General features: G+C 35.8%; 3 protein-coding genes across 4 annotated transcripts; 2 read left to right on the top strand and 1 right to left on the bottom strand.

Annotated features, from left to right (window-relative positions):
• On the top strand, positions 116-1422 carry LOC18789575. Its single transcript, XM_007224378.2, has 4 exons — positions 116-337; positions 563-782; positions 894-939; positions 1104-1422. The coding sequence occupies exons 1-4, from the start codon at positions 211-213 to the stop codon at positions 1221-1223; spliced, it is 513 nt and encodes a 170-aa protein (XP_007224440.1). The 5' UTR covers positions 116-210; the 3' UTR covers positions 1224-1422.
• LOC18791634 (protein ABCI12, chloroplastic) lies at positions 3190-7246 on the top strand. Its single transcript, XM_007223062.2, has 8 exons — positions 3190-3685; positions 4625-4741; positions 4906-5142; positions 5441-5605; positions 5742-5817; positions 6097-6161; positions 6471-6645; positions 6726-7246. The coding sequence occupies exons 1-7, from the start codon at positions 3356-3358 to the stop codon at positions 6621-6623; spliced, it is 1143 nt and encodes a 380-aa protein (XP_007223124.1). The 5' UTR covers positions 3190-3355; the 3' UTR covers positions 6624-6645; positions 6726-7246.
• LOC18793445 (protein FAR1-RELATED SEQUENCE 7) lies at positions 8454-11810 on the bottom strand. 2 transcript variants are annotated; one of them, XM_020555624.1, is made up of 2 exons: positions 11441-11810; positions 8454-11040 (listed from the first exon to the last, which is right to left on the bottom strand). In XM_020555624.1, exons 1-2 carry the CDS (start codon positions 11482-11484, stop codon positions 8724-8726), a joined length of 2361 nt encoding a protein of 786 aa, XP_020411213.1. In that variant the 5' UTR covers positions 11485-11810; the 3' UTR covers positions 8454-8723. The 2 variants fall into 2 exon arrangements, with proteins under 2 accessions (XP_020411213.1, XP_020411214.1); XM_020555625.1 differs by having other exon boundaries at positions 8454-11035.

Below are 21065 nucleotides of genomic sequence, written 5' to 3'. Positions count from 1 at the left end.
AAATAAATAAATAAAAACCAACAAAGGATTCTTTGCCCCTTCCATGAGGCAATCCCAATAATGATGGAAAAGAATATAAGCCGTTTCTTTGAATTAAAGGCACTCATTTTTATATAGTTCTCTCCTGTCCTGCACCTGCCCCTCTACAACAAGTGTAGCAGCATTCAATTTTCTTCTTGCTATCTCCAAACTTCAAACTTCAAAGGCCTCATGACTTCTGGAGGGCCAAAATCAGCAGCATCCATTCTCTTGATCGTTAACCTTGTTCTGTATTTTATTGTGATTGTGATTGCTTCTTGGGCTGTCAACCATGGCATCCAAAGGTCTCGTGATACAGGTAATTAATTACAACTTAAATTTTTTTGGTAACAACAATTATATAATGCAACTAAACTTATGCATACGTGGATTAGGCTAGTTGGCCAAGGTTTAGGACAGTAAATCTGCTCATTTGCACCAAAGTTTGAATCCCCCTCCCTGTTTAGAGTAGTTTGGACTATCACTTGTATAAAAAAAATAATGCGACTATACTTATGATCATTATTACTTTGCACACATGCAGCTTCTGTTTTAACAATTCCAGCGCGAATATTTCCAATCTACTTCCCATTTGGGAACATGGCAACTGGTTTCTTTGTGATTTTCTCCCTCCTTGCTGGTGTTGTTGGCTTTGCCACCTCTCTTACTGGACTTCACAACGTTGTCCAATGGGACAGGCCCAACTTGCACACAGCTGCTGCCTCTTCTCTTGGAACTTTCTCCCTCACTCTTCTTGCAATGGGGTCTCTGCCTCTCTTTTTTCCCTACTACTTTACTTTCTGGATCTCCATTTTTCTTTAAATGGAACCCCATGTTCATATACATAAACTTGTTCTCCACTGTTTCTGTTTCAGATTGGCTTGTAAAGAAATTCAACTTGGTTGGACCGATTCGAACTTGGTATGCTCTTATTGTATAATTTCCTTTTTCTTTTCTTTATCGAACTTGGTTGGACAAGTTTGAACATTATTAATGGGTTGTGAGAGGAGCATTGTATACGTACACAGGTCGTAAGACACATTATTATGTTTTACATGTCTAATCATGATGTTGTGTATACACAGCGTACTTTGGAGACCATAACAATAATAGTGAGTGCAACGCAGTTGTTTTCTACTTGTGCCATCCATGCTGGGGTTGAAGATGTTATTGTTCGAGAAAGGGGCAGCACTGGAAGATTTTAATCCCAGCCATGTTCATCTTCTACACTTCATATGTTGATGTATTATTGTTGTATCCATTACAACACAGTTTGTATTCTGAGTGCTGTTTCTATTTCTACATTTTTATTTTTTTTTCTCATTGTTTGTTTTGTGCGAGATTTTTAAGATGTGTGACACTTTCTTCCCTTTTTCTAATCTACCACTTGAATTCAACATACAATCTTCCTAAGCCTACTACACACTTAATTTGCTTAAAATGAATCGTGTCGTGTTGTGATACCTGTTACTTAATGGGTCGTTGTATTTGAGTTGAGTTAATTTTCACGTAATCCATTGTCAAATTTACTTACAATTTTTTCACATTTTCAAAAAAAAAAAAATTGTTCTTTGGCTTAGAAGTTGGTGTTTAAACTAATAGTTTGTCATAATAATTGTGACATGGAGTGTTATATCATGTAATCAACTAATATAGACGAGAATGAAGAAGAAATTGAAGAGGTTGTGAGGTTCTCCTTTTAGTAAATATTCTGGAAGAACTTTGAATTTTATTGAATAATTTGTGCGTTTACAACCAAAACCTTATACAACATGAATAGGAAACATAGTCTCCTACAACATTAAACTATAAGGTCATCTCTAGCCGTGGAGGGCTAAACATAGTCCACCCATAAAATTTAGCCCACCATTTATAATTTTTTAAGGAGTAATATTGGGCTATATTTTTACCGTCTCCAATAGTGTAGGGCTAAATCATAATATTTTATTAGTTTTTAGTATGTTCTTTAAATATATTGGATAATTTAATTAAAGTACTATTTTAGACCCTATTTAAATTTATTTTAGAAGATAAAAATATTTTCGGATACGATAGGATTAATTTAAAAACAACAACAACCCACCCAAGAAACTAAAACATTAATTTAAAAATAACAACAATACTTTAATTTTAAAACAACAACTGGCCCACCTAAGAAATAATAAAATAAGATATAGCACACCCAAGAAGTGTGCCTCATTTGACCCAATTTTTAGCCCTTTTGGCCTACTGATTGGATTTGGCTAGTGACATAGCACGTATAGCCCATTTACTAGAGATGAGTTTGGGTGTGAAAGGGCCAAATGAGGATTTAGCCTTTTCTTGGAGACATCTTAGCTATTTGTGTTCTCTAAGAGCACTTCCACTCATTTGCCATGACAAAGAGCAAGGGCAAAACAAGGGGTGTTACTATTCATGTGAATAGTGTTGTGGTGTTTCCACCCATAGTCATGGCAACCACTATTCACATTAGATATGAGGAGAGGAATTTGTATAGAGTTTTAGTGTGGGAAGTGAAGAATATGACTAAGTATTTATTAAAAAGAATTTTGAAAATTTTAGTATTTTTTTAGATTTTTAAATTTTTTTTGTTGTTGCTGACGTCAGCAAACTTAGGCTAGAGGTCATGCTGGTTTGGTCTGCGGGCTGGCCTGGTTGTGCGGGTCCCATAGCTTGCCCTGTCAAGCGTGGCCCACTGGAAACGCTTCCTTGAGCTTGGGCACTGTCATGTCCGGGTTGCAGTCAATAGATGAAAACTCTCTAAGAAAGGACACGAAATCAAGTCCTATGTCGTCCCGCAAGCTCATGATTTGAATTAAGAGGAAATTACACATTAGTACTTGAAATAAAGTTTGGGCTGAAAATTGTAAATTTCATATGAAGATAAAGAACCAAAAGAGAGGATTCCTTTCAACAACAAAAAAGAAAAAAAAAAGAGAGGATTCCTACTTTAATATGAATAAAACTGATTATTATTTTTTTTCTGTCAGTTTAAATGTATTTTTTTGTCAGGCACGGACTCATTGAATTTAGTTTTTATTTTATTAAAAATAAAGAGCGGAATTTTCACACATACTATTAAAATACGATGATAATTCAAACTGAGAGTACTAATCTATAAATTAAAGCCATTTTCCAATGAAGTAGACCAACAAGATTTAAATTCAGCTTAGCTATAGAAAAATAGATAAAACGGAAAGCGGTCCATTAGTAGAGAACAGCCCGAAGCTGAAACATATCGTTACATTCCCGCCACTTTGGAAATTAACGAACCGCACACCAACTGTACAGAAAACATCCAAACCATTTCCCTCTTCTTCCACTCTCAGCCTCACCCATGAACTTCGCGTACCGTCCCATCACAACGGTCACATTCCCCTGTCTCCCACTAAACCCTAATCCCAAAACCCAAATTGCCCCAAAATTCACTCACCTGCGTTCACTGAACAAAACCCTTATACAAGTAAAGCCAAGATTAAGCCACCAAATTAGAGCCTCAGCAAGCGATAGTAGTCAAACCCCGTGGTGGGTGAACGTGTTGCCAACCAAAGCTTTCGGAGCCGAGAAATTTCTTCGGCTGATTTCAGGTGCCACCGCTAGCCCCATTTGCCAGTACGTGTCGGAACCCAGCACGTTTCTCCATTCTGTGGACCCCAGAATCAAATTGGTATGCTTGATTTGGATGGGTGTTTGTTGGTTTTTGATAATATGTGGTGGGCTTAGTGCAATTTAGTTTTCGTGTTTTTGGCGGCTTAATAGTTTGGTAATTTTAGCTGAAAAGGGATGAAATGGTGTATGGTTTAGATGTTGAAGACATGTAAAGATCAACATTTTAATGAGTTTCTACTGTGTTTGATCTGTATATGTTTTGGAATAGATTGGTCTTTTCTTCTTTTCAATTTTAAGCTGAGTATGTACAGAAAAATATGAAAGTTTACATTTTCTGGGATCTAAGACGGGCTAATTGGGTGCAGCTGTAGGGCTTTTGGATTTTAATTGTTTTAAAATGAAGAAAGTTGTTCTTTTCTTGTTGTTCCTTTTTCTCTACTAAAGAGAGGGTTAGGCAACATAATGGTTTCTTTAACATCCAAGTTTTCTTGGGGAAGTTTAGGGAGAACCACTTTGTATAGCGCAAGAAATTGCTATGGTAGTGTCCTTAAAACATTAATGACAGGAGTTAAACTCCATGCATATACATACACCTCGGATCTCCAACTAGGCAGTTACTATGATTGAGTTGCAAATTTTTTACTAAATGTGGTGACTCTCAAACGTTGTAGATGACATTTCTATTTAAACTATGAAGTAGCAAATGAGTAAAAGTAGAAACGTTATATAAAATGGCAACTTTTCAGGCAAACCAAAATTTTAAAGTACAATATATAAAAGTCGAGGCTGTTTACTTTGTCAAAATGGGCTTAAAAAATCTACTTGTAATGATATCATTCTGCATCCTGGAGGGTTTGTCTTTTCTTAAATGTGTATTGACATCTCAGTGTTGGTAAATTTTGCATGATGAGCAGATTATGGGAAAGTGCACATGTAAGTATGTAAATTCTGTTTTATTACCTCTTTTCTTTTTAACTTTGTCGTCTTGATCCTGCAGGTTTGGCTTTTGGCTCTAGTTGTTTTACCAGCAAGGTCACATATAATACTGCGTTTTGGATTAGTAGTATACTTGGCCGTTTTGTCAATATGGATTCTTCCAAGACATACATGGATGGTAAGTAACTAAGTACCATCCTATGAGTCAGGAGCTGGTTTTAATTCCATCAATATTAAGGTCTTTAGTATTTAATTAACGAGGTCTTAGTGATTCATCAAATATTTTTCTCTTTCTTCCTTTCCTCTGCATATATAATCAATGTGATATTTTCTTGATTACAGGACCAACTGGGAAGAGTGTCTTTGATTTCTGGAATTTTATTCATTACGTTGGGGCTGGGTTCAGATGGTGTGCCACCCCTTGTTCAGTTAAGAACCCCACCTCCTGCAATGATTGGATTATCAAATCTTCCTGCATCTCTGGGAGGTTACTCATATTTAATTATGAAGCTAGGGCCATTACATTTTACAAGGAAGGGGTTGTCTGTAGCAAGCACAGCTGCTTGCTTAACCTTTACTGTGAGTTGCTTCTATCTCTGCTTGGTACACTATTTGCCTTTCATTTAATAACGATATGTTTGGATGCCCATTGATATAATCACATTATAAGCTTGTGTGGCATAAGGAGGCACAACCATTTTATTTTTTATTTTTAGAATGGAGTGGTGTAACTCAAAAGAGTAGTGGCATGCTTACATTTCTTCTAAGCATACAATTGATCATAAGAAAATATGCTTACCAGACTACATGTAGGTGATTTGAATACAAAAAAGCTTTTTTTTATTCTGAGATCTAGTGTTCGTGTTTTTGTCATAAGGTTTTTCAAAGTGCGAGCCTTTGCCTGACAACCACAACCCCTGAAGAACTTGCATTTGCCTTGCGGTGGTTTATGCTCCCTTTGACACGTCTTGGTGTGCCAGTGGCTGAAATAATTCTGACCCTCATGCTTTCATTGAGGTTCATCAATCTCGTGTTTGATGAGGTACGAGGATTGGTCAATAAGATTTGTGTTCAATTATTTCAAAATTTTAAAGATGATTTTCTTGACAGAGGATTAATGATGATTTAGTTCTTAAATCTACTCGTACTGACATCTACCGCTTTGAAATATTTGGTAGGTACGTAATGTTGCATTGGGGATTGTATCTCGTAGGATAAACTGGGAACAGTTGACAATGATGGAAACACTGGATGGTAAGCGTGCGTTCTTATATGAATTTTTGTATTGTTGTTTTTAATAATTGTGTTCTTCTTTAGCTATAAAAATAAATCTCATAGTGGGTTGAGAACATCAGTGTTATTTACTTATAGTCAGTCTGTCATATATGGATAGCTACTTCAGACTCTAAAGCTTTAGTATAGTATCAGCTTTGGTTGATGTATCTATATGAACACCGTCTCATCAATTTTTTTTTGGATAAACTTTCTCCTTAAAAACCTATTTCTTTTTATGATTTGGATCTTATTTTGCAGTTTTCTTTGCCTACTTTCGTCGGATCTTCACAAATATCTTTAGCCATGCAGAGCAGATTTCGCAGGTTTGTGCTTCAGTTTAACTTGCAAATGCTTATCTCTCTGCCCAATTGGTCTGCTGTTGCATGCGACATCTGTTGTTTAAAATGCATTGGCATTCCACAACCCTCCCCCTCCCTATCAAAACGCAATGGATTAACTTCAATATGGATGCTACTTGCATAGTTATTGCGCAATTCTTTTAAGGAAAAAGTAGTTCAGTGCTTATATTTATGGCACTAGTGGCTTTTATAAGTGCATCATACCAATTAGTCACGTAAAGGAAAAAAGTTATTCCAGTTTTTAATGTTTTACCAATGTTATGGCTTTTACAGGCAATGATTGTCAGAGGTTTTAGAGGGGACAGCAACGCTCATAAGATTTACTTGTTGTCAGATCCATCCATTGGAACATCAGATATCGTTTCCTTGTTAAGCCTGGTTACTGTAATAGGTGCTTCCGTTTTGTCTGACTACTTTCTAGTATGATATGCAGTGCAAGTCGTCCTTGGTAATCCTCCTTTTCTTTATCCCCTTATTTGTAGGTGATAAGTTTGAATGAGTCTCTGACCACATCAAATTGTTTGACAGGGGAAAAAGATTGTTGATGATATGGTACCATATATATACATATACATGTTCGAACCAGCTGTTAATTTTGGTGGAACTGTATGATTAGGCTGTAGATTTTTGCAATGTACGGAGCATATTTCGTCAGCGGTTCCTACAGAGAAGTGTGGAATTTGCTCATCAAGAATGCAGGCATTATTGTGCAGTATTTCACTGGAAAGACCAACCAGATATGTTTCTTAGCTGTACTCTTGACCTCATGCGTTCAGGCTATCCCAGCTAAACGGAAACAAACGTCGGACTAGCAGTGTGTTGGATGGTTGAAGAAAGAACTATAATCAGGGAAAGATTTTATACCGTTCAGTAACTAGAATCATTTTTTTAGAAGTGGTACATAGTCAGAGTTAAAAACTTTGGATTAGCTTACCAACATAAACGTTGCCAAGTTGACATATGAAAAGATGATCAGATCCATCTCCCCCCCAATGCATGCCCCTCTCGGTTTTACATGATTTAAGAGATATTTATGATTTTTCTTTAGATCATGGTCCTCCTTACAATGATATCAAGTTTATTATCATTCTGCGCAAAAGAATAAAAGGAAAAAAAGAAAGCACAATCTGAGTATTATATGCTCCAAAACTGCGTTAGTTATGTCAATTATTCCATCAAATTATGGGTCATTTTCGTTCATCCAAATTAGAACTTGCTTTGACCCACTTTCAATTTGGCTTGTCACCTATAAGTTTAGGCCATTAGGTGGAGATTTGAAGCTTAATAACTCCAGGAAAGTTATTTGATTTCAAAATAATTATTTAAAGGATTTTAGTGGATATTAATTATGATGATAATCTTGTAGATTTGATTTTGAGGTTGAGAGTATCAAAGTTAATTACTTCTAGACTAGTCTCTCTCATACGTGGAGATGGAGAACGACTTCTTTAAATGCTCTCAATGATCTCATCTTATTAACTTTTTTCTTGAATAAATTTTTTTGCAACACTTAAGAGTACGACATGGGTTAGGCTAATTGATCAGGATTCAAGACAGTGAATCCACCCTATTAGTCTCCCCTCCCTTTAGATTAGATTGATTATCTTGGTGTATCAAAAAAGGTTACAACTTGCAATTTCCTATCAAATTTGAAAGGAGGAGATGTCCAGGTTCTCTCAAAAAAAAATTTGAAAGGAGATAAATGAAAAAGAACAAATTGTACGTTACATCAATGTTGCACTCAAATTTTGGCACTTTGAAACTATATTACAGAAATACATGTTTTATAAATGTTTGAATTGCAGTATACGTCTTTAAAAAACTGTACAAAACACAATCTTATACAGTGGAACACCCATTGTCTCTGGTTCTAGCTGTTCGCTCTTGTGATCAAATCCTAGGGCTTGCATGAGTTGTGGGAGGGTTTGTGAGATTTAGCTCTCTTACCTGATAACAAATTCGAACAACGAATCAGCACATGAAGAATTTCTCCTCTTTCAAGCTAAGGACCCACTAGTATTTACTCCCTCAGGCAAGGTTCTGAGTTCGAGTCCTAACATCCGTGGTATGTGTGTGAGGTTTTTTTTTTTTTTGGGTTGAAGTGGTGTGTGTGTGAGTTTAGTATATTATTGCCTCTCTCAGGACATGTCCTCTAAAAAAAATAATTATTAAAAATTAAAAAAAAAAAAAAGTTAAAAAAAAAGAACTCAGCCAAAATGTATTTGGTCTGATTTCCATCTAATTAAGTTCTTGTGATAAAACCAAATGCAGCCTCATGCTTTCATTATTAGCTCATAAACTTTTGATATTGATTTCAAGCTCAATCATCTGATGAAGGGTAATCTTCACAACACAATATTTACATTACTCTGATATCAACAGCAGATTATCCAAGGCAAGTCATCGATCTTTCGATTACATAACCTAGGATCACTGTAAAAAGGGACTAGCTACTTACGTAACTCCAAAACTTCAAAAGTTTATCCATAGAGAATCAGAGATGACTGACTACTGTTTCCCACACACTTACCTCTGCCAACAAAGTTTTCTTCCACCCTCTCGCATAATTTCGTAGGCAAGTCTGTGCTTTTCAAGAGATGTTGCCCCAGCCTCTATGTATTGACAGGCTGCTTCTCTTAAACTCCATACCATCAAGGCCTTAAGTTCTTGAGGGTTTCCACCAGATTCAGAATCGCAAGGAATGCCATATTCTGCATTTTTAGTCCAACGCTGTAATATATAGCATGGTGGAACTTCTTTCAGGTCCAAGATTTGGAAAACTCTCAACACATGCCGACACAGCACACCTTCAAATTCAAACATTCGACAGCTGCAAATCACTTTGGGATTGGATGGACCAACAGTTACTACACATTTCTCATTGTCATTCCCACATTTGCGGACCAAATACCTGATGGTGGCCCCTTCTTCATAAATCTTAAATCCTAGATAACTATAGGATTGTAGAAGTTCTTTCTGAAATATCCTGAATATGTTCAGTGTATAAAGCCTTCTACATTGCTCTTCTAATGGTTCTTTTGTCTGCAAGAAGGCTTGCAAGTTAAAAGAGTTAAAATCTTCTTTTCTTTCTTCTTCACGACGTCGCTCTAGACCTCTTTCATATTGTGAAACAAACTCCTTAAGTTGTGTTTGGGCATTGAAGCGTGTACCAAAGAATGATTCTATACTTTCATTGAAGGGGATGCCTGCAAAGAATGTAGCTCTTAAGTATAGCGGGACCCAACTTTTGCGCTTTGCGTACATAGCTTTCAGCCAACCATTATCCTTCAACCCATACCTGCAGAGGAGTGCATTCCATGCGGCATCAAATTCATCGGCTGTTTGACACTCATAAATGCATTTTTCATACTCATATTTAAAGGAAGTATTCATCAAACGTAGATGCTCACTTTCTTTTGCCTTAAACTGCCACAATGAGAAACGATGATGGGTTCCTGGAAAAACTTGCATGATGGCTTGCTGGATCACATCGTCTTGGTCAGCTATTATTGACAGAGGACAACGTCCTGACATTGCCCTAAGCCATGTTTGAAACAACCAAGTAAAAGATTTCTCAGATTCATCAGCAATTAGAGCACAGCCAAGAAGCACTGGTTGCTTATGGTGGTTGATTCCAATGAAAGTGGCAAATGGGACCAGATAAATGCCTTTCCGATATGAGGTATCCAAAATAATGACATCACCAAACTGACAGCATGAAAATCTAGACCTCCCATCAGCCCAGAAAATACTCATGCAACTACCATTATCAACCTCTACTGCATAAAAGAATCCTGTATCTTCAGCCTGTTTGGTCTGAAAATAGTCAAACAGCACACGGTACCAATCGCTTCCAATGTGATTTTCTCTACGTCTTTTGACATTGTTACCGTTGTTTATGTCAACAATATCTTCATTTTCTAGCCCACCAATCTCCTCCTCTATGAACTTTTTTGAAGAAAATAAATTTGTCTTTTGAACTTCCAGTTGGGACTCAAGCTCATGGTTATGATTTTTATCAAGACGGTCCACTACCCACCTTCCAGAGTCTTGTCTCTTAATCCTCATAAATGCCCCACAACCAACTCTTGATGGGTGCTGAAAACCTTCCTTTGAGCACACAAATCGCCGGGATGTAATTGACCCATCAAGCTTTGAACGAAATAATTGACCAATCCTGATTCTAAATCCTGTATTTTCTGCATATACATGATAAAATTGGTATGCTTCATTGGCTGAATTGAACTCTAGACCTGCAGACGGTTCAACTTCTGGCTGCATTTCATCTCCATCCCATTTTAAGCGTTTGGCACTAATAATTCCAGATGGGCAAGGTCGTCCATCCTCAATTTCCTCAATAGATTTGATTTTTGGCCTATGGGACAATTCAACAACGGAGTTTTTACGTGTTAGAGTCTTCTTCTGCAAAATCGGAGAATGGTTTTCCTCTGTGGATCCAAGACCATGATTGTGGTCCTTCAGGAAAAGGTCTACAACCCACTTCCCTGAATCGCGTCTTTGCACCCTTATCAATGCAGGGCAACCTGTTCGTGAACTAATCTGAAATCCCTCCTTGGAGCACACAAATCTCCGAGAAGAAACTGAACCATCAGTTCTCGACCGATACAACTGACCAGTTCGAACTCTAAATCCCATCCGGGTTGCATAGAGACTGTAAAAGTCACGTGCGACATCTGCTGAATCAAACTCTAACCCCACATATGGTTCAAGTACTCTAGACTCTCCTTCATCCTCTGCGTTAACAGTTTTCATGGGAAGCATCGGGTATGCTTTTAATACTAAGTTGTTCCCACTGTCTTCAATCTTAGAATCAGTATCTGAGCTGTGTTCAAACCAAAAAAAAATGACAACAAAAAGACACTTCAACTTTTGCCACCATTTGATTAACAATTTGAAACAGCATTTACTGATCATGGAAAGCACACTTGTACAGAAACTAATCTATTAACATGGTCAGCAACACAGCAGTTCAAGAATGTGAACAGTGGTTAGGAAAATAATGAAACAAATACATAAATTATCAGATCAATAAATCATAAATTTATCACAATTTTCCCCCTATTTCTCAGCAACCAAACATAGCAGCATGGGATGAAGGAGAAAAAGAAGAAGAAGAAAAAACCAAACAAACAATCAAAACTACCCAATTCACAAAGTTTGATTGGGTAAGCCGTAAATTTAATTGCGAATTAATAGGAAAACAACGGTTAGTTTCAATTTACCTTCTCATAATCGTGAAGTGGGTGGAGCTGGATTCCATCCCCATTTCTGAAGAAGAAGAAGAAGAAGAACACTGCAAGTGCGAGCGATGATTTTGAACCTTGCGACAGTATTTTGGGGGATTTCGTTTACATTTTTGGCGGGAAATAAAATTAGAGGGCTTCCTTTTGGAATCTGATGAAATGGAAGTTCTGGGTTTGGATCCTCTCTGGGCTCTTCAATCTTGTTTCCTGTTTGGTTCTTCTTCAGCTGGCTTGGCTTCTTTTGCTTCTAAATTCAGGTTTGACCTCATTGATTGTATTTTGGAGCTCATTAGGGCACACACTGACATCATTAGCCAATTTTACTTTATTTTATTTCTGTATGCAATGATCCCTTCCAGATATATATATATATATATATATATATAATTTCAGATCCATCTGTTTCTAATTTATATTTTCTTTATATATATATATATATATATATCACATACAATCTTCTAACAAAATGCATACAAAAAAAATTCTCAAATTACATGAACCAACTTTGTAATGCTGGTATTGATTGAATCTATATTTAAGAGTGTGTAGTGTGTGATTTTGTTCATGTAATTTGTAAGAAAAACAAAACAAAAAAAATATAATCCTTAGTTGGTAAAGTCACTTTCCCTTCAAAAGAGTGGAGAGGGAGTTTCATAAAGTTAAATCCTAACCAAGTAAATATGATATGTGCCATGTACATGTACATGGGGATGACAAATTTCCTTACCAAATTTCGTGAGTTGGTGCATATATTTGTCAAATGATCAAAAGATAAGCTGGATGTTTGAAATGTACGGAAAATGTCTATTTCATTGTCACTAGTCAAAAATCACAAATTGTACTTTTTGTTTATTTTAATTGTCACTTTTGGTTTCAATTTTGTTACTTTTACCTATGTAGTTTACGTTTGTTATTAATTACATTCAAGTGCTCAACTTTCGTCAATTTGTATTTTCTCCAACCACGTTGAGACTAAACTCAATTTCTATTCCCCAAAATACAACTATTCATGTATTTTCAAGACTCAAACTGTTTTTACCTCCAACCTTACACTTATAATTTCGGTCCGCAACTTTATCAAATTGTTTAAGAATGGTTAATTCCTATTTATTTATTTTTTTTGTCATTAACTTTTCTTGACATTATTTTTATTTCAATATTCATGATTTAATTTTTTGAACATTTTAACCTTAAAAATTCAAATTCCAAAACATAGTATAATTTCACTTAAAAATAAATGATTTAGGTGGATTATTTAAAAAATGAATGGGTATTTATAGAATTTGGGATAAGTTTTGGGGTTGTATATGATTTAGATTAATTATAAAAAGTATTTGACCGTTGGATTTAAATTTCAACCATTGGATGTGAAAGTTTCTAGTTGAGATTGCCTAAAAATAATCATGGATGTTAAGCTAATATAGCATGGGCATTTTATAAAACTAAAAATAAATAAATAAAAAACCAAACCTCAACTTTCAAATGAAGCCGTTGGATTCCAACAGCTCCTTCACCAGTGACTGCTACTTGTCACGCAGAAGCAATAGAGTGGTTGACAGCCAAGATTCTGCCTTGGCCAAAATTCCACCCCTCAAAATACATGGGTTGGAGATGGATTTTGGGCTCATAACTCAAAATTTGAGATTCCACCCTTTGGGTTGGAGAAAGTCTTACGACGCATAATATCAAGGCATTGACACAATGCGAATTTCGCCCCTATTCTTTCTGGTTGTTCTTAATCCTGTGCTTCATTCTGAATTGCCTGGGCAGAACTTCCTCCATGTGTTCTTCCTCTTCTTCGAAGTCGGGATGGTTCCTCCAGTTTGCCCCCGGTCTGTTCCTATCATTGTTGGCAAAAAGGTTAATTCCCCCTTTGCCTCTTCTACCTTTTGCTAGTAGAGGGAATGGATTGGGGTCCATCCTTCTGGGTCTGTAGGGCAACACAGCTGGTTGCTTAAGCAGAAGTGCCAAGGGCTAATCACGTGGGGCCACATGTTGTGGAATATGTGGAGGTTCTGGCTGATTCTGGGGGGGCCTGAACTGGTGTAGGGCCTTCTGGACGAACTGGAGCCTCATGTTCTTGGATGGGAAGGACTCCTCCCCTCTGTCCAGCTTGGATTTCTCCATGTCCTGGTATTCCAACTATCTGCGCGATAAAAGGTTTCTCTTGGTATGGCCATGCCAGTCCTGGTGGAGGTCCATAAGGGAGGTCTAGCTGTTGGACCACAACATCTGGGTTTGGAATTCTGGCAATAGCAGCCTCTCGGTCCTTTCTGAACTGCCTGTTGACTTTCCATTGCATCATGGCTGTCATGTTATTTAGAGTATCCTGGCTCCTTTGTGCTGTGGCCTCCTGTCGGAACACAGCTTCCTATATCTGGTTCAACTTTCTAGAGCCAGACTTGGAACGTCTACTCCTGGTACTGCCATGGGTTGATTGCCTAGCATCACTTTCTTCTAACACCAGTCCTTCTCGGAGAGCTGCTTGATCTCTTTCCATAACACAGCGTGGATTCTGGCTAGAACTTTCAATATTCATATACTTTAGAAGATTTTCCTAGGAATATGTATACTGAGAAGTCCCCCCGGGCATGCCAAATTGTTCACCTGTTTTATGTTTATTCCTGTGATGGTAGGGCAAAGTTCCCCATTTCCTTAAAAACCATTGACTGGTCAACAAGTCAACTTTCTTTAGTGTGCGGGCGTGCCACTGCTAGCAATGAAAAAATTCTAGCAGACTTCTTAAAAATAAATAACTTGCGCCTCGAGTTACCAATTTCTAAATAAGCGATTTTGAATTTGGGTGAGGAATATCTCTCAAGTAAGTTCTTTTCTTCATTCAGACTAGTGAGGACTTCACAATTTTTCACAGTATAAAACTGGTAGTTCTGGCTAGAATAAATAATAAGAAAACGAACTATTTTTAGGCATAAATGCCTTTTACAAGACTCAAAAGGAAAAAACCAACTCTAGAAAGACAAAAAAAAGGCTGGACTTCCAATTCTGCTTGGGTAGAAACTTCTTATCCGGGCTAGACTGGGTATACCTGTGCTGGATTGGACTGTCAACAACTTCAACTGCTAAGCTTCTGCTATAAAACGATACCAACGTTCGAGTCTGGCAGAGCTTTAATCTATTTCAAGCCCTGGAAGGCTTTTTGAACAGGTAGAATTGCGGTCTCTTCAGTCTGAAAGGGACAAGTGGCTGGACTTGAGGATTACTGAGCTGGAACTACACTGTAGTACCTGTTCTGCTTGATCAGGGCTCTTCATAAATTTGTTGAAGTTTTCATATTTGTAAAATCTCAAACTCTGTTTGATTTGGCTTTTGCTGAACCAAATTTGTAACGAAAGAAATCCCGTTCTGAATGACTTATTTCTCTAAGTCTGAAATGAAACTGGAAGTTTTGACTTGTAGCTGGCTTCTTTCTTGTGGTTCAACGAGCTTTTGGTTGCTTCAGTTTGTTTGAAGGCTTTTTGAGATCAAGTGATCATTCTGAGTTTTTGTTTTTGATTGATTTTTGGATGTCTTTTGATCTGTTCCTCTCATATTTATAGAAAATGCTGGAGTGAGGCTTCTAATCTTTTAATAATGGATGGCAGATTTTCCAAAAACAAGATCTTTTATTTTAAAATGCAAAGAAAAAGGTAAGTTATCTATTCTGGCAGAAAAGAACCATCAATAGTCAGTTTTCTTGGAGGTATTTTCATTGCTTTTCTGAAAGAAAAATCAGCTCTTTTTTGTTCTCTGTTTGTGATTGGTAAGGAGAAAGAACACAATTTGACGTGATGGTCAGTTTGCTTTTCTTGTTTGAACAACTCCTTTGCTTCCCACTTATCCTTTGATATTGTAGTTTGCGTATCTTTTGGAAAGATCACCTGCTCTGATGCAGAATTATATCCAAAAGGATTCTGATCTTTTAACCGCAGAGTTCCAGAGAAATCTTTCTGCTAATGACCAGCTTTCATTAATTCCCAATCAACTATCCTGTGATAGTTGAAATTGTTGACTTTTCAAAGTCAAGTAGTCACGTGGGTTCTGAGAATAGACCTTCCAAAAAGATCTGCTGACTTGTACTATAGGTTTTTTGAGATAAATGGTGAGAATTTAGAAGCTGGGCCCAATCCAATTTTTCTTTAGAAATTTATCGATCCGTTTTGGTGATGAATTGCCATTAATTGGCAATTTTATTGACCTATTTTGTGTTTTTTACACCTCTGCCATTTTGTAGAAGACATGGGCCCCTTTTGTTTGGTTTGGGCTGCTTTTCTGGAATCAAGGCCTATTCTTTTTCTGTTTTGTGGGCTTTTTGATTTTGGACTGGGCGTGCCAAATTAGGCCCAAACAATAAGATTATTCCTTTAGGTGAAAGATGGAACCATTCTTGTTTTCCACATGTAGAGACTTGGAATTGGTCTTAATCAAATCATCATTGTCATGCTACCCTGCATGCTAGTAACAAGTGGTGTTGTGGTATCATTGGTGGAAATAAATGAGTCACATATTCCTTTAGGATGTCATTGGCGAAAGCAAGATGAGTCACATTATTCTCCTAGTTTTCTATCTTATCTTTTCATGGTTTAGATATATATATTATTTGGTTGCATTCGTATCATCCTTCCTTGCTTCAATTATTCATTCCAATTCTTTAGAATAGATTTCTATCATGTAGTAGTGTTTTTAGAGAGAGAGAGAGAGAGAGAGAGAGAGAGAGAGAGAGAGGAGAAGAAGAAGAAGAAAAAGAAAAAGAAACAAGATGGAGAACGTGCGGATTTGCCTTGCAAGATTTTATAATTATCATTATTATGGTGATTGGGTTATGTAATGTATTTTAAAAGTTCTTGTTTTGTGATAAATGTGAAAATCATAGATTATGGATTTGTTCTATTTACAAATCTCTCCCTATTTTCAATTTAAGCATGTCTAATATGTGCAATATTTCACACAAAATATATAATTTGGAGTTTTTTGTGAGGTAAGTACTATTCATAGAACATGAGAACTTTAGTGACGAGGTATCTGAAGGATAAATATATCAGACGGAGGCACAGGGCAGTGAGGCCGATAAGGGTCATGTGTTGGGTACAATTTGTAAAGAATAACCAAGATATAAAGTAATGACGTGATATGATTTGAATTGTGTATCTTTTTATTATATTTTTTAGGGTGTGTAAAATGGCATTGCTTGACAAGCATATTACATAATCTATTCACTCAGTGGTGGTTTGCTCATCCCTAACCTATTTTGCTTTTCAGAACAATTAGTGGTCAAGACAAAGATCTAAAATATCGATAGTATCGAAAATATCGGTAGTTCAAAAACACTGAAATTTCGATGGAAATATCGAGATATTATCGATATCGATAAAAATTGAATAAAAACCACGGAAATTGTAAGAAAATTTTGGAAATTTTTATTGAAACTTCGGAGGATGTTTATTTAGTCAATTCTCTATTAATTTATCACAAAAAATTGGAAGGAAATGCATTTCATGATGGGTTTAATTGATTTAAGTTGATTATATAGCGAGCTGACAAACACTGTGAGTGTAGAAATTATGTAGTAATGAAAGAATAGTAAACACACCATAATCATTTATATAAAATAATTTAATACAATATTTTACACTTTATACATTGCATGGTAAGATACACGAATAACTTAGTACCACATAGAGTTCCTATAAGGTTCAAATTTTTCTTACCTTCATCATCTCTATGTGTAGAGTAAGTGTATTGTGAAGAGTAATCATCAAACGATAAATCCCTAAAATAGTTTTGCATATAATTGTTAACATGTCACCCATATGGATATGAGATTGGTTGACATTGTCTATACGCAAAATCATTTGAAGATTGGGTCTCGGATTCTTTCCATGAGCCGCTCGATTCCATCCCAAAAGGAAAGGTCAAAGACTCATATTCTCATATGAAAATCTAATTCTTGCAAAAACAGTTCAAAACAAAACAATATATTTTAGCATATTATCACAAAAACATAAGCATCATTGTGGTTAAGGCTTTGGAGGAGTGAAATAGCAGGGGTTTGAATCCCTTTTGCGTGTGTGCTTTGTGGTTTTTTTCTTTTCCTTTTTCCATTACATCGATATTTTCGATATTATAGCGATATTATGACAAAATATTGCTGAAGTGTGAGCGAAATTATCGACATCGATATTTTCCAATATGATCGTCGATATTATCTATATTTATACGATATGTATATGGATACGTTCGGAAATATCCGTGACTCGAAAAAACGATAATATCCTCGATATTTCGTCGATATTATCGATATTTTATACTATGGTCAAGACAATGACTAAATTGGAGAAATTGGATTAGTTGAGAGTTATAGGGGTCGTTTGGCACGATGGACTGTTATGGACTAGACTAAATCCTAGGACTATCTCGGATTGGCCTAAGCTGGATTAAGTACTGACCTACGTTTGGTGCTGCGTCGGACTAAGAAGCTGGATTGTAAAAATAATGAAGACCTATGTTTGGTGTTGTGTCTAACTAAAAAATAATTCATATAATATGGCTCTATAGCATCCGATTACTGATTCTTTTTCTGACACAAACAAAGAAGATAGAAGAAAATCTTTGCACTGTATTCGCGACAGAAGGGCTTTGTGCAAACCTTATGAACCTCTTTTCCTTACTGATTATAGTAATCTTCTTCCTTTTTTCAAAGAAGCCCCAAGAAGCATCAAACATTTCCGATGAGATCCATGGAGCAATTCTTAGATAGCAAGCACTAGCTCCCGGTGCGACTTCATTTAAATTTAATTGGGGTTTTTGACCTAAAAGATAAATAAATGCTAAAAAGAAACCCAATTCAAAGATTTATAACAATATCTGGCAACCAAAAAAAAAGATTTAAAACAAATTTTATTTTATTTTTTATGAAGAATAAAATTATGATATTTGTTTTTTGGCTTCTCAAGATTAATCTTAGTTGGTGGAAACATTGCTAAAGGAGCTAAGCTCACTCAATATAATTCTAGGTTTTTCAGGGACCAAGTAAAATAATAATTAAATTATATATATATATATAATTTTTATATATTTGACTTTTGACTTCAAACCGAAAAATATAATTTGACAAGGTAAAAATTGCTTGCGATAAAGAAAGCATCACATCATGAATTATTTAACTTGTTTCAATATCAAAAAAATATCAAACATTTGTAAATTACTATAGTTTGATTTTCCAAATGCAATATCAAAATAATTATTGTAATATTTAAATTTAGTTAAAGATTTTTATCTAAAATAAATAAATGCTGCCAAAAAAAATAAAAAACTCATTCAAAGATCTAAAACAATAATTAAAAGAAAACAAATAAAATTATGATATTTTTTAAAGAGAGGCGTTGGACTCACGTGTTCTATTTAGTGAGCGTGTTATTTAGAGAACCACTTTTAAGGCTCGTTGTATTAGACGAGCGAGTGAGGCTTTTTTTTTTTCACTATTGGACTATACAGTCTCATTTAAGTTAGTCTCGTCTTTTACCTAACAAGGATTTCGAGTGCTATTTAACCCAGTCCAGTCCAGTCAGACGTACCAAAGTTTTATTTGTATCTTGTACACTTGTAAGATTATTATTATTTTTTATAAGAAAAATATATTTTAACCAATTTTTCAATCCTTTTATTTTATTTCATTCAATTCACGTACCATGATTCAGGAATATTCCTTATTTCCGAATCGGGGCGTGACATTTTTCCCTCGAATTGGAACCAAAATGGAAAATCACACACAACCTGGTTTGATTCAATTTTCATAGAAAGTGTCTAGAAGAACCGAATCAAACCGGACCTATGCGGCTCCAGTTCGATTTGGCCGGTTTTTGATTTGGCAAGATAAAAATATAAAGATGTGAAGAGGAGAAAAAGAGATAAAAGAGATAAAATAAGAGAGAAACTAGAAAGAGAGAGAAGATAGAAATAGGTGAATAGAGAAAGAGGAAGATAATTGAGTGCACGTGTGGGAGGTAGGTTTTTAAGTTAAAAAAATTTAGAGCAAACAAAAAATGATTTTATAATATTAGTTAATTAATTAAATTAAAGTAAAATGGAAGGTGGGGAAGTTTGGTGGCAAAAGTGGGGGGTTGCATTGGATACTCTGGGCCTCCGTCTGACTCCGGCCACAGCACTCAACCAAAATTGAATGATGCAAAAACCACACACCACCAGGAGTTGGACAGACGAACGGTGCCGTTTGTATACATTCACATCACATGTGACTTTTTCAATCTGCCACGTGGATATCTGCAATGCAAACAAAGCCATTGTCATTCGTCACCCAAAAAAGAAAGAAGAAGAAGAAAATTTGCAAGTGTTTTTTCTTGCTCGCCCGTGAAACAAGCGTGTTTCATGCTGCTCTTTCTTTCTTTCTTTCATTCTTTCTTGAGAGAGAGAGAGTTCACAGATTTCATTCATATCAGGGGATCCATTTGTTTGTTGTTACGTAAAGGACTTGAGATTTTTCAATTTGGCATATTATCACAAAAACATAAGTAACATGGTGGTTAACGCGTTGGAGGATTGAAATGATAGGGATTTGAACCCTTTGAGTGTGTGTGCTTTGTAGTTTTTTTCCTTTCCTTTTTTTCCATTACATCGATATTTTCGATATTATAGTCATATTGTGACAAAATATTGCTGAAGTGTGAGTGAAATTATCGACATCGATATTTTTCGATATGATCTATATTTATACGATATGTGTATGGATACATTCGGAAATATCCGTGATTCAAAAAAACGATAATATCTTCGATATTTAGTCGATATTATCGATATTTTAGACTATGGTCAAGACAAGGACTAAATTGGAGAAGTTGGATTAGTTGAGAGTTATAAACTTTTATTTATATCTTGTACACTTGTAAGATTATTATTATTTTTATAAGAAAAATGTATTTTAACAAATTTCTCAGTCTTTTTATTTTATTTCGTTCAATTCACACACCCTAATTTAGGAATATTTCTTATTTCCGGATCAGGGCATGACATTTTTCCCTCGAATTGGAACCGAAATGGAAAATTACACACGACCCGATTTGATTCAATTTTCATAGAAAGTATCTAGAAGAATCGAACCAAACCGGACCTATGCGATTCTAGTTCGATTTGGCCAGTTTCCGGTTTAGCAAGATAAAAATATAAAGATGTGAAGAAGAGAAAAAGAGGTAGAAGAGATAAAATAAGAGAGAAAGAGATAGAAGATAGAAATAGGTGAAGAGAGAAAGAGGAAGATAATTAGAAAGAAATTGGTGGAAATGAGAGAAAGACAGAAGTGCAACGAGAACGAGTATGGTTCACCAAAAAGAAAAGAAGTTGCATATATGGACTTAGCCAAGTTGACTAGAGAGGATGTACTTCCCCACTCTGCATTTGAGTTCGAATTCCCCTCCCCGTAGTTTAGATTAGATTAAAGTAGAATATCGCTTGTATAAGTAAACCTCTTATCCATGAATTTACAGATACACTTTGAAAGTGCATGTACTTTATATGAAATAAGTATATCAAGGCCTAGGTATGTAGCCAGTCCAATAAACTTTTGAGTCCTTGTTTATGTAAATTCCTTGCTATC

The sequence above is a fragment of the Prunus persica genome, chromosome G1, assembly GCF_000346465.2.
Source record: "Prunus persica cultivar Lovell chromosome G1, Prunus_persica_NCBIv2, whole genome shotgun sequence".
In the NCBI taxonomy this organism is placed as follows: Eukaryota; Viridiplantae; Streptophyta; class Magnoliopsida; order Rosales; family Rosaceae; genus Prunus; species Prunus persica.
The sequence above is the reverse complement of the archived record's forward strand: the minus strand, read 5'-3'. Positions and strand labels throughout refer to the sequence as shown.